General features: G+C 40.2%; 1 protein-coding gene across 2 annotated transcripts in view; it reads right to left on the reverse strand.

Annotated features, from left to right (window-relative positions):
• Nucleotides 1-12,723, reverse strand: part of CUEDC1 (CUE domain containing 1) — a 197,138-nt gene that overhangs the window by 48,785 nt on the left and 135,630 nt on the right. For both annotated transcript variants that reach the window (XM_075853480.1, XM_075853479.1), the window contains exon 4: nt 828-954. In XM_075853480.1, the coding sequence (XP_075709595.1) occupies nt 828-954 (127 nt within the window). The remainder of the gene's footprint in view (nt 1-827; nt 955-12,723) is intronic.

Here is a 12,723-nt window from a genome sequence, read left to right on the forward strand (position 1 = left end):
CGGCGATACCAAATTTATACAGATTTTTATGTTTTACTACTTTTACATTTTTCTGTCTTTCGACCTGTGTGAGGGCTTCTTTTTTGCGTGGCTAGCTATAGTTTTTATTGGCACCATTCCATTTTGGGGTACATGCAACTTTTTAATAATTTTTGATAAAAAAAATTGGGAGACAAGATGACCAAAAAAAAAAAAAATAGTAATAGTTCGGACTATAATGGACGCAGCAATACCAAATTTTTTATTTTTTATTTTTTTACATTACTTACATTAACTTAAATTTTTATGCATCTAATAAAAACTTTATTTCACACTTTTTAACTTTTTATTTTTAGCACTCCCCCAAGGGGAATTAAACAAAATATACCGTAATACATAAGTATATTGTGCAAGCAATCCAACGATCGCTAGTTTATCAGCTCCAATTAAGCCCTTAATAGGAGCGCAAAGATCGCAGACCTGGGAGCCTTCATTTGGCCCCCAGGATGCCATTGACACCCTGCCATTGTGTTGCGGGGGGGGGGCGGGGGGGAGAGAAGGAATGGGCTGTTGAAGGGCGCTGCCCCCTCTTTCTAAGGGCTTCGATGTCAGAGCCGCTATTGACCTCGGCATCTTAGTAGTTAAACGTCCAGGATCGGATTTATTTCTGACTCCGGACGTTGCAGTGAGGGGTCGGCTGTAACATACAGTGGACACCCACTGAACATGGAGTAGGCTTAGCCTGTGAACCCGCTCCATACTTACCCCTCCCGGCTATGACCTAACTGTGTCAAATGTCGGGAAGGAGTTGAAGAAAGAACCCGTTTAGTTGGTGTGTCATAACTCACCTGAACATTGTCCATTTGCTGGGGTAATATGCGAAGAAAATCGTCAGGCAAGTTTCCTAGGAGAGGGGGGTTCCAGTTCCTGCACAGTTTTGGTACCTGAGAGCCACTCGCTGGCAACATGTCAGTCCTAATTTAAGATAAAAGGCAATTATTTGCCAACAAAAGAAATTTACAATTAGTAACCAATCATCATTCAGCTTCAGTAAGACACAGTCACTGATATCGGTCACATTTTATAAAAATCTCTCTGCCCATTGCCGAAAGCAGCTACTGAAAATAATGCCTTGGCACCTTCTGGGAACTGGTGCGTGCCCGAGATCATAGAGCTCATCTCATCGAATGACATGTCTACAAACATGGAACATGAATGGTGGGCTGCAACATCACCAACCCTTCCTATCCCTCTCCAGGATATGTGTCTGCTGTTTACAGTCTTCTGTTTTGTGCCTTATCTAAAGGTAGTACAGCCAACCTGTTAGGCTCTGTGCAAATCACGTTTTGTAGCGATGTTTACAGAGTACATCAGGAAAACTCCTGACAGATACAATAAAATAGTTTAAGGGCTCCATTAGCCCGACAGAGGTCAAAAGTGTTTCCTTTTGGCCTCCGTCTGGCTTGTATACTTTTTTTTTTGAGGATTGAATATCCTAGTAGGATACTGTTTTCAATCTCTAGGAATTCCGCAAAAAACACATATTGTGCAGTATTCTTTTTTTAACATGGAAGTCTATGTGTGACTTATGCAACTGTATGGCATACGTTTAACATATACATCATAGGCTTTTCAAAAGCTTTTCATGATGTACACTACCGTTCAAAAGTTTGGGGTCACCCAGACAATTTTGTGTTTTCCATGAAAACTCACACTTATATTTATCAAATGAGTTGCAAAATGACTAGAAAATATAGTCAAGACATTGACAAGGTTAGAAATAATGATTTTTATTTGAAATAATAATTTTCTCCTTCAAACTTTACTTTTGTCAAAGAATGCTCCATTTGCAGCAATTACAGCATTGCAGACCTTTGGCATTCTAGCTGTTAATTTGCTGAGGTAATCGGGAGAAATTTCACCCCATGCTTCCAGAAGCCCCTCCCACAAGTTGGATTGGCTTGATGGGCACTTCTTGCGTACCATACGGTCAAGCTGCTCCCACAACAGCTCTATGGGGTTGAGATCTGGTGACTGCGCTGCCCACTCCATTACAGATAGAATACCAGCTGCCTGCTTCTTCCCTAAATAGTTCTTGCATCATTTGGAGGTGTGCTTTGGGTCATTGTCCTGTTGTAGGATGAAATTGGCTCCAATCAAGCGCTGTCCACAGGGAATGGCATGGCGTTGCAAAATGGAGTGATAGCCTTCCTTATTCAAAATCCCTTTTACCTTGTACAAATCTCCCACTTTACCAGCACCAAAGCAACCCCAGACCACCACATTACCTCCACCATGCTTGACAGATGGCGTCAGGCATTCTTCCAGCATCTTTTCAGTTGTTCTGCATCTCACAAATGTTCTTCTGTGTGATCCAAACACCTCAAACTTCGATTCGTCTGTCCATAACACTTTTTTCCAATCTTCCTCTGTCCAATGTCTGTGTGCTTTTGCCCATATTAATCTTTTCCTTTTATTAGCCAGTCTCAGATGTGGCTTTTTCTTTGCCACTCTGCCCTGAAGGCCAGCATCCCGGAGTCGCCTCTTCACTGTAGACGTTGACACTGGCGTTTTGCGGGTACTATTTAATGAAGCTGCCAGTTGAGGACCTGTGAGGCGTCTATTTCTCAAACTAGAGACTCTAATGTACTTGTCTTGTTGCTCAGTTGTGCAGCGGGGTCTCCCACTTCTTTTTCTACTCTGGTTAGAGCCTGTGTGTGCTGTCCTCTGAAGGGAGTAGTACACACCGTTGTAGGAAATCTTCCGTTTCTTGGCAATTTCTCGCATGGAATAGCCTTCATTTCTAAGAACAAGAATAGACTGTCGAGTTTCACATGAAAGCTCTCTTTTTCTAGCCATTTTGAGAGTTTAATCGAACCCACAAATGTAATGCTCCAGATTCTCAACTAGCTCAAAGGCAGGTCAGTATTATAGCTCCTCTAAACAGCAAAACTGTTTACAGCGGTGCTAACATAATTGCACAAGGGTTTTCAAGTGTTTTCTAATCATCCATTAGCCTTCTAACACAGTTAGCAAACACAATGTACCATTAGAACACTGGAGTGATGGTTGCTGGAAATGGGCCTTTATACACCTATGTAGATATTGTATTAAAAACCAGACGTTTGCAGCTAGAATAGTCATTTAGCACATTAACAATGTATAGAGTGTATTTCTGATTAATTTAATGTTATCTTCATTGAAAAAAACTGTGCTTTTCTTTCAAAAATAAGGAAATTTCTAAAGTGACCTTAAACTTTTGAACGGTAGTGTATATGTTAAATTTACACCATTATAGTCTAAGGACGGAACGGTCCATTTCTAGTTTATTCCTAGTTTTTCACATCGTTTTTCCCTCTCCGCCTTACAAGAGCCATTCATTTTTTATTTTTTAGGGGGAGCGGTGTAAAGGCTTATTTTTTTGTGGGTCGAACTGTAGTTTTTATTAAGACCATTGCAAGTACCTTATAATCTTCTGGGAAACTAAAACAAAAATTCTTTGTGGAGTGGAATTGGAAAAAAAAAATGTGATTCCGCCATAGTTTTCTGGGTTTCATTTTCACGGCTTTCACCGTGCGATAAAAACGGCAATATTCTGCAGGTCAATAAGGTTACGGCAATACTAAATTTATATAGGTCTCATGATCTCATGATTACTACTTTTAAAAAGAAAAAACTATTTGTTTAAAAAATATATATATTTTTTGTGTTGCCACATTGCGAGTCATAACTTTTTCTTTATTTTCGATCAATTATTTTTTTGCAGGCTGAATTGGTATAATTTTTTTGTACATACGACTTTGATTACTTTTTCTAAACTTTATTTATTTATTTTTTTACAGCTAAGGTGACTAACAAAAAGCAATTCTGGTATTTTTTTAAAGGCGTTCACCAGGCAGGTTAAATAATGTTATATTGTAATAGTTTGGACTTTTACAAATGTGGTGATACGAATTAGGTTTCTTTTTTACATTGCTTTGGAGGATAAACGGAAAAAGGGAGTTTTTTTTAAACTTTTAATACGTTACTAAAAACTTTAAGCATTTCTAACATCTTTTATTAGCCCCACTAGGGGACGAACCAGCCTTCATTAGATTTCTCGTACAATACACTGCAATACTAACATATTAAAGTATATTGTGATTTTTACCGGCACCTACGAAGCCCTGGGCTTAATAGGGGCAGAAAGATGGCAGACCTGGGGGCCTTTATTAGGCCCCCAGGCTGCTAGGACAACCATTGGCACCCCACAATCGAGATGCAAGGGGGTCATTGATCTTTCAGAGAGGGCTGTCTGTCCCTCTTTCTAAAAGCTTAGATGTGGCGGTCGCAATTGACTGCGGCATCTAAGTTTTTAAATGACTAAGATCGTAGTTCTCTCTGATCCTGGGCGTTCGTTAGTGTGAGGTGTCAGCTGTAATACACAGCTGACAATTGTAGCGTATAAAGCAGGCTCAGCGCAGGAGCCCGCTCCATACTTCTCCCCCAGCACAATGACGTACAGTGTCATGGTGCGTCAAGGGGTTAATGACCTTGTGGATCGGGTCGATAGTAAGGTGTCCGTTTTTGCTGAGAATACAAAACTTTGTAGAATTTTTTGTTAATTTAATTTAATTTTATCATAAATTATATCAGAATACCCTCCAAGGCAGAGGTTGCAAAAAACAAAACAAAAACCCTTCGAGATTAATTCTGTGTCCGGTCTTCCCAGGATTTCTTCAGGTCTATCAGTTTGTTTTTGGAAGTTTTCCCAGTTCCTTAGTGAGGGCGTCATTTGAGAGCCATGTTCTAAGTATTAATAACCTGGCAAGGAACATAATTTTCATAAGTAAAAACTTTTGTTCAACATGATATTTTAAATGGGAGGACAATTATAAATTTATTTTCAAATTTATAATATATACTTCCCTTAAGAAGACTATTTTTCTACACTCCTACTAGGCATCGGATTGTTGAAACCAGGGACATTCAGAATTATCTCTGAACCCATTTTTATGTAAAAATAACAGCGTATAATATAAACAATGAACTATGTTAAACTGGATGATTCTTGGGGCTGGAGGAGATCATGGGGACATTTTTCAGAATCTAATTCTACTGGTTGTCCTCAAATCTCCCAATACCTTTCTCCCATTTCTTCAGACATTTTAATTTAAGTTTGTTTGTAACTTTTTAAATAATGAAACTATAAATAACAGATTGTCCCTTTTTATTATCCTAGTGAACTAAATATTCTATAGTCTTATGTGATTCTAAAAATACACTTCTGTTATATTTTATTTTCATAAATGCGTGCGTAATTTGAAAATATCAAAACTTTCCTTCAAGTCGTGTAAACTTTTAAAGGCTATGTACACCGTTGAAAACGATTATTTATTTTTAAATAAAAATGTGCATTAGTGTAATTACATTTAATTTAAAAAAAAATGTAACTTTTTCAGATGCAACTGCTTTGCATCCTGTATACAGAGCAGCTGTACCTTGCGCTGAGACCTTAAAAAGCCTCTGTCACCACATTATAAGTGCCCTATCTTCTACATAATGTGATCGGCGCTGTAATGTAGGTATCAGCAGCGGTTTTATTCAGAAAAACTATCAATTTTCACCAAGTTATGACCTATTTTAGCTTTATGCTAATGACTTTCTTAATGAACAACTGGGCGTGTTTTTACTTTTGACCAAGTGGGTGTTGAAAAGAGGAGTGTATGACGCTGACCTATCAGCGTCATACACTTCTCTCCATTCATGTAATCAGCCCAGCGTGTGCTGTCACTTACACACACATTAACGTTACTGAAGTGTCTTGAGAGTAAATAGACATTGCTTGCAGCCAGGACGCGATGTCTATTCACAATCCCGACACTTCAGTAACGTTAATGTGTGTCACTTACTCGAGATCACGCTTGCTGTCTTTTACAGCGAGATCTCACTGGGATAAATCTGTTCGGGTCACAATGGACAACGATAAGTATCAAGATTACTGTCTGCTGGGGCCCTGTATCTAAGCCAAATATGTGGTAGGCTTAGATACAGGGTCCATGTGTGATACTGTCTGTTAGACCCTGTATCTAAGCCTACCATAAGGCAGGTTTAAATACAGGACCCCAGCAGACCGTAACGTTACACTTACCCTCCTCTTTGGCTCCAGGTGCAGCAGATGTCCCGACGCACAGTGTCACGACGTCATGACTACCGCTGCACTCAGGAAGGAAGATTGGTAATTATGTGTCGTTCTTATAGTAACAGGGGCCCGTGTATTTTATCACATAGGCCCCCGTTACTATAGTAATAGATGCAGTGCGGGCGGCCGGGTCACAATTGCGACCGCTGTGACCCGAATGTGGCAGTTGTCGGGGATCTGGGCCAAATATCAGGGGCTTGGGCCCCGAAGGCCCAGTGCTAGCTACGCCCTTGGCAGACGCTATGTCAGCATTTAACCCGTTAGTGACCACCCCATAGTGTTTTTACGTCGGTCACTAACGGGCCTTATTCCGATGCAATAGACTTTTTACGTCGCTGCATCGGAATAAGTAAACAGAGCAGGGAGCTGTCAAATCTCCCTGTTCTCAGCTGCCAGAGGTAGCTGAGGGCGTCCCTGTTCGAATGTGTGAGATCGATATTAGTATCGATCTCACCCGTTTAAGCCTTCAGATGCAGTGTTCAATAGCGTCCACTGCATCTGGAAACCCGGCAATAATCATCCCACTGACACCCACTGTCTGTGTCTCCGATGGCAGCCGGGGGCCTAATAAAGGCCCCCAGGTCTGCCTGTAGTGAATGCCTGCTAGGTCATGCTGGAGGCATGACCTAGCAGATGCCTGTCCGTTTTACACGGACAGGCATAATACACTGCAATACAGAAGTATTGCAGTGTATTATAAATGTGATCGGATTATTGCATAGTGAAGTCCCCTAGTGGGACTAGTAAAAAAGTTTAAAAAAAAGTTTAATAAAAAGTGAAAAAAAAAAAAAGAAAACCCACTTTTTCCCCCTTACAAACTGCTTTATTATTAACAAACAAAATAAAGTAAAAAAAATACACATATTTGGTATCGCCGCGTCCGTAACGACCCCAGCTATAAACTTATTACATAATTTAACTCGCACGGTGAACGTCGTAAAAAATTAAATAAACAACCATGCGAAAATTGCTGATTTATTTGAATCCAGCCTTCAAAAAAATGTGATAAAAAGTGATCAAAAAGTCGCACCTACTCCAAAATCGTACCGATAAAAACTACAAGTCGTCCCACAAAAAAAAAAGGCCTCCTACAATTGCATCGGCAAAAAAATAAAAAACGTTACGGCTCTTGAAATATGGAGAAACAAAAACAAATAAATTTTAAAAAAAAAGTGTTTTCACTGTGTAAAAGTAGTAAAACATACAAAAAATATCGTTGCAATCGCAACAACCCGCTGAATAAAGTTATTGTGTTATTTATACCACACGGTAAACAGCATAAATTTAGGATGCAAAAAAGTGTGGCGAAATTGCTGTTTTTTTCTATTCCCCCACAAAATAAAGTTAATAAAAGTTAATCAATAAATTCTATGTACCCCAAAATGGTGCTATGAAAAATACAACTTGTCCCGCAAAAAACAAGACCTTATACAGCTATGTCGACGCAAAAATAAAAAGTGTATAGCTCTTTGAACGAGACTATGGAAAAACGTAAAAAATGGCTTGGTCATGAAGGTCTAAAATAGGCTGGTCATTAAGGGGTTAAAAAAAGGGCTAGATGTTTATTTACTGACAAACGGCATTGGGTTAAAACTAATCTAGTAATAATATACATGATTATTTTTTTTAGCAATAAAAGCCCTGTAATTGATTGAAAAAGGTTTCAACTTGATGGACCCTTCTATGTAACTAACATAAAATGAGTATCAGAATACTGACATATGACCCCGAGTGAAACCTTTTAGGAAGGCGTTTACGATGATATATTAGTAGTACGACTTGATAGCTCTGGGTACAATTTTTGCTGCCAACGTTAGGAGAATCTGCGTTCTGTGTTCTGCTCTTCTGTGATTTCAGCTGATTGGAATGCAGATTTAATTACAAAATAAATAGAAGAATTTCTCGAGTTTTACAGCAGGTGGCAGCATCAGTGCACATACATCCCCCACGAGGAGGGTTACAATGGTGAATCACAGCCCTATTCTATTGTCCATTTTACAACATATGTGCACATTTTTATGGCTCAGATTGTTACATAGGTTAGCTACTGTGATATACCAGGAACATAACTATTTGTCTTGAATAGGCAGATATGTTCATACTCATTTATTCTAATTCACCCATCTAATAGTGCGAAAAAAGTGTATTCTTTTTTTTTTTTAAGAAATTGTTTGCTATTACTACAGACATGTTCTAATGAGACAAAGGGGTTTCAGAGCAAGTGAGGTTACCAGTACGCTTGTTAGGCTGTGTTCACATTAGTGTTGGTTTCCGTCGGAGGAACCCCTCAATGGAAAGGCAACGCTGATGTGAACAGGTCCTTATAATCTACAGAATGGTCAGATGTGCTGTGCAATCCGAATGCGGAGTTCACATGTCACAGTCAAAATTAGTTCTTTGCTGCGATTTTGCAAAGATCACGCCAAAATGGCGCGGTTTTGCAGCGAATAGCAGCAAAAAACCTATTTTGACTGTGATGTAAGAACGTAGCCTTATGAAACAATTCTGATTTCCTTCCTTTGAATAGACTATGGACTATAGAACACCATCATATTAAAAAGGGTTAACATCAGTTTGCTTAACTCCTTTATGACAGCCTGTTTTGGCCTTCAGGACACAGACTATTTTTGTGTCACTTTATGTGGTAATAACTTCGGAATGCTTTTACCTATCCAAGCGATTCTCAGATTGTTTTCTCGTGACAAATTGTACTTTGTGATCGTAAAAAAATTTGGTACAAAAATTCAGCATTTATTTGTTCAAATCACCAAAATTTTGGAAAAATTAGCAGTTTTCGTAATTTAAATGTATTTGCTTACAAAACAGATAGTAATACCACGTAAAATAGTTACCAGCTAATATTTCCCATATGTCTACTTTATGTTTGCATGTCCTTTTATTTTTCTAGGACGTTACTAGGCTTAGAACTTTAGCAGCAATTTCTCAAATTTTCAAGAAAATATTGAAAGGCTATTTTTTCATGCACCAGTTCAGTTCTGAAGTGGCTTTGAGGGCCTTATATATTAGAAAGTCCCCATAAATCCCCCAATTTTAAAAAGACCACCCCTCTAAATATTCAAAACAGCATTCACAAAATCTCTTAACCCTTTCGGCGCTTCACAGGAATCAAGGCAGTAGAGGTGAAATGTAAAAATAATTTTTTTTGCCGAAATTAATTTAGAATACATGTTTTTTTCTACCACAGAGGATTTCACTAGAGAAATGCAACCCAATGTTTATTGCCCAGATTCTGCAGTTTTTAGAAATATCCCACATGTGGCCCTAGTGTGATAATGGACTGAAATACCGGCCTCAGAAGCAAAGGAGCGCCTAGTGGATTTTGGGGCCTCCTTTTTATTAGAATATATTTTAGGCACCATGTCAGGTTTGAAAAGGTCTTGTGATGCCAAAACAGTCTAAACCCCCCAAAAGTGACCCCATTTTGGAAACTACACCCTTCAAGGAATTTATCTAGGTGTATAGTTAGCATTTTGACCCCACAGGTTTTTTGCTAAATTTATTGGAATTAGTCTGTGAAAATTAAAATCTTTTTTTGTGAAAAAACATAGAATTTTTTAATTTTTACAAGAAATACAGGAGAAAAAGAACCCCAACATTTGTAAAGCAATTTCTCCCGATTATGAGAATACGCCATATGTGGTAATAAACTGCGGTTTAGACCCACGGCAAGGCTCAGAAGAGAAGAAGCGGCATTTGGATTTTGTAAAGCAGATTTTGCTGGAATAGTTTTTCGGGTGCCATGTCGCATTTACAGAGCCACTGAGGTGCCAGTACAGTGGAAACCCCTAAAAAGTTACACCATTTTGGAAACTACACCGTTCAGGGAATTCATTTTGGGGTGTGATAAGTAGTTTGATCCCACATTTTGTAAAATTAATGCATAACCGATGCACAAATGCGTCATTTAAAAGGACATTTTGTTTCGTATACAGCACATGAAACTAAGGTAATGTACTACAATGTTTATTGCAGTGTTTCTCGTGTTCAAAAATACCCCCAACTTAGGCCGTAATCTTCTGTTGGCAGCACAATGGGACTCAAAAGCAAAGGAATACCCTCTGGCTTTCAGGACATAGCTTGAATGACTTATAGGCCCCACTCCACACTAAGGGTATGTGCACACGACCTCTTTTCAAACGTAATGGAGGCGTTTTACGCCTCGAATTACACCTGAAAAGACGGCTCCAATATGTCGGCAAACATCTGCCCATTGCTTACAATGGGTCTTAAGATGTTCTGTGCAGACGAGCTGTCATTTTACGTGTCGCTGTCAAAAGACGGCGCGTAAAATTACGCCCCCATCAAAGAAGTGCAGGACACTTCTTGGGACGTAATTGGAGCCGTTTTTCATTGACTCCAATGAAAACCAGCTCCAATTACGTCCGGAAAAGACGCCGCGAAGAACGCATGCACTTGTAAAAACGTCTGAAATTCAGGAGCGGTTTTCTCCTGAAAACAGCTCTGTAATTTCTGATGTATTTGGCGTTGTCGTGTGCACATATCCTAACAGAGGACTTGCGTTAGCAGAACAATGTAACAACCCCGAAGTGACCCCATTTTGAAAACTACGCCCTGAAAGTATTCATTTAGGGGCATAGTGACCATCAGGGGCGTAGCTAAAGGCTCATGGGCCCCGATGCAAAAATTCTTACTGGGCCCCCCCCCGCAAACTTCTCATGGCCGACGGTCCGCAGCTGTCAGCTGCATCGCTGGGTCTCCTAAGTGACCCAACAATGCAGCACTAGCAGCCGGGGCGTCACTAAGGCTGGGTTCACACACCCTATTTACGGACGTAATTCGGGCGTTTTAGCATTGAATTACGTCCGAAAATGCGGCTCATAAGCGTTGGCAAACATCTGCCCATTCATTTGAATGGGTCTTACGATGTTCTGTGCCGACGGTCATTTTTTTTTACGCACCGCTGTCAAAAGGCGGCGTGTAAAAAAGACGCCCGCGTCAAAGAAGTGCCTGTCACTTCTTCAGAAGTAAATGGAGCCGTTTTCCATGGACTCCATAGAAAAATAGCTCCAATTACGTCCATAATGGACGCAGCGAAAGACGCCTGCACATGCCATTACAACTGTAATTGCGGTGCTGTTTTCTCCTGAAAACAGCTCCGTAATCTCAGCCGTAACAGACGCTGCCGTGTGAACGTACCCTCAAGGCTTAAAATGTCTGGGAAATAGCCCCAATACATATGTGTCCGCCCAAAAAAAAGTGTGTATATGAGACAGCATAGCATATCTATAGCACTACGACCCTATAAACTATGGATAGGACTAGATACAGTGGCTCAGCAGACAGTATCACACATGATAGGATTAGATACAGTGGCTCAGAAGGCAGTATCACACATAATAGGATTAGATACAGTGGCCCAGCAGACAGTATCACACATGATAGGATTAGATACAGTGGCTCAGCAGACAGTACCACACATGATAGGATTAGATACAGTGGCTCAGCAGACAGTATCACACATGATAGGATTAGATACAGTGGCTCAGAAGGCAGTATCACACATAATAGGATTAGATACAGTGGCCCAGCAGACAGTATCACACATGATAGGATTAGATACAGTGGCTCAGCAGACAGTACCACACATGATAGGATTAGATACAGTGGCTCAGCAGACAGTATCACACATGATAGGATTAGATACAGTGGCTCAGAAGGCAGTATCACACATGATAGGATTAGATACAGTGGCCCAGCAGACAGTATCACACAAGATAGGATTAGATATAGGGCCCAGCAGACAGTATCACACATGATTGGATTAGATACAGTGGCCCAGCAGACAGTATCACACAAAATACGATTAGATATAGGGCCCAGCAGACAGTATCACACATGATTGGCTTAGATACACAGCTCAGCAGACAGTATCACACATGATTGGATTAGATACAGGGCCCAGCTCGCTGACATTGCGTCTCCAGCGCTGGACCCAGGATAGGTAAGAATAATAATTTTGCTTCTTTATGTGTTACTGATTATTTTTGTGTTGGTGTTTTTTTTACAGGTTCGGTTGTTGGACTTCGGATACGAGGACTTCAATGACGGCGTATTTTTTATTCTCAATAAAATGGTTAATGAGGGTTGTGTTTTTTTATTTCAATAAAATATTTTTTTCTATGTGATTGTATCTTTTTAAACTTTATTATCACCGCCTTAGTAATGGCCGCCGGATGATTGACAACATCCATTACTAAGGCGGGGCTTAATGTTAGCCGGTGCAGAGGCTACACTAACCCCCATTATTACCCCGGTACCCACCGCCACCAGGGGTACTGGGAAGAGCCGGGTACGAACCAGTACCCGACCATCTGTAGTGACGGGCAGGCACCGGGGTGGCCGCAGGCTGGTATTATTAGGCTGGGGAAGGCCAAAAACAGTGGCCCTTCCCACCCTTGTAATGCTGCCTGCTGCTGCTGTGTTGTATCTGGCTGGTTATGAAAATTGGGGGGGACCCCACATCGTTCTTTCCAATTTTTTTTTTTTTTTTTTAAATAATGTGGGGTCCCCCCCATTTTTCA

The sequence above is a fragment of the Rhinoderma darwinii genome, chromosome 2, assembly GCF_050947455.1.
Source record: "Rhinoderma darwinii isolate aRhiDar2 chromosome 2, aRhiDar2.hap1, whole genome shotgun sequence".
Lineage (NCBI taxonomy): Eukaryota > Metazoa > Chordata > Amphibia > Anura > Rhinodermatidae > Rhinoderma > Rhinoderma darwinii.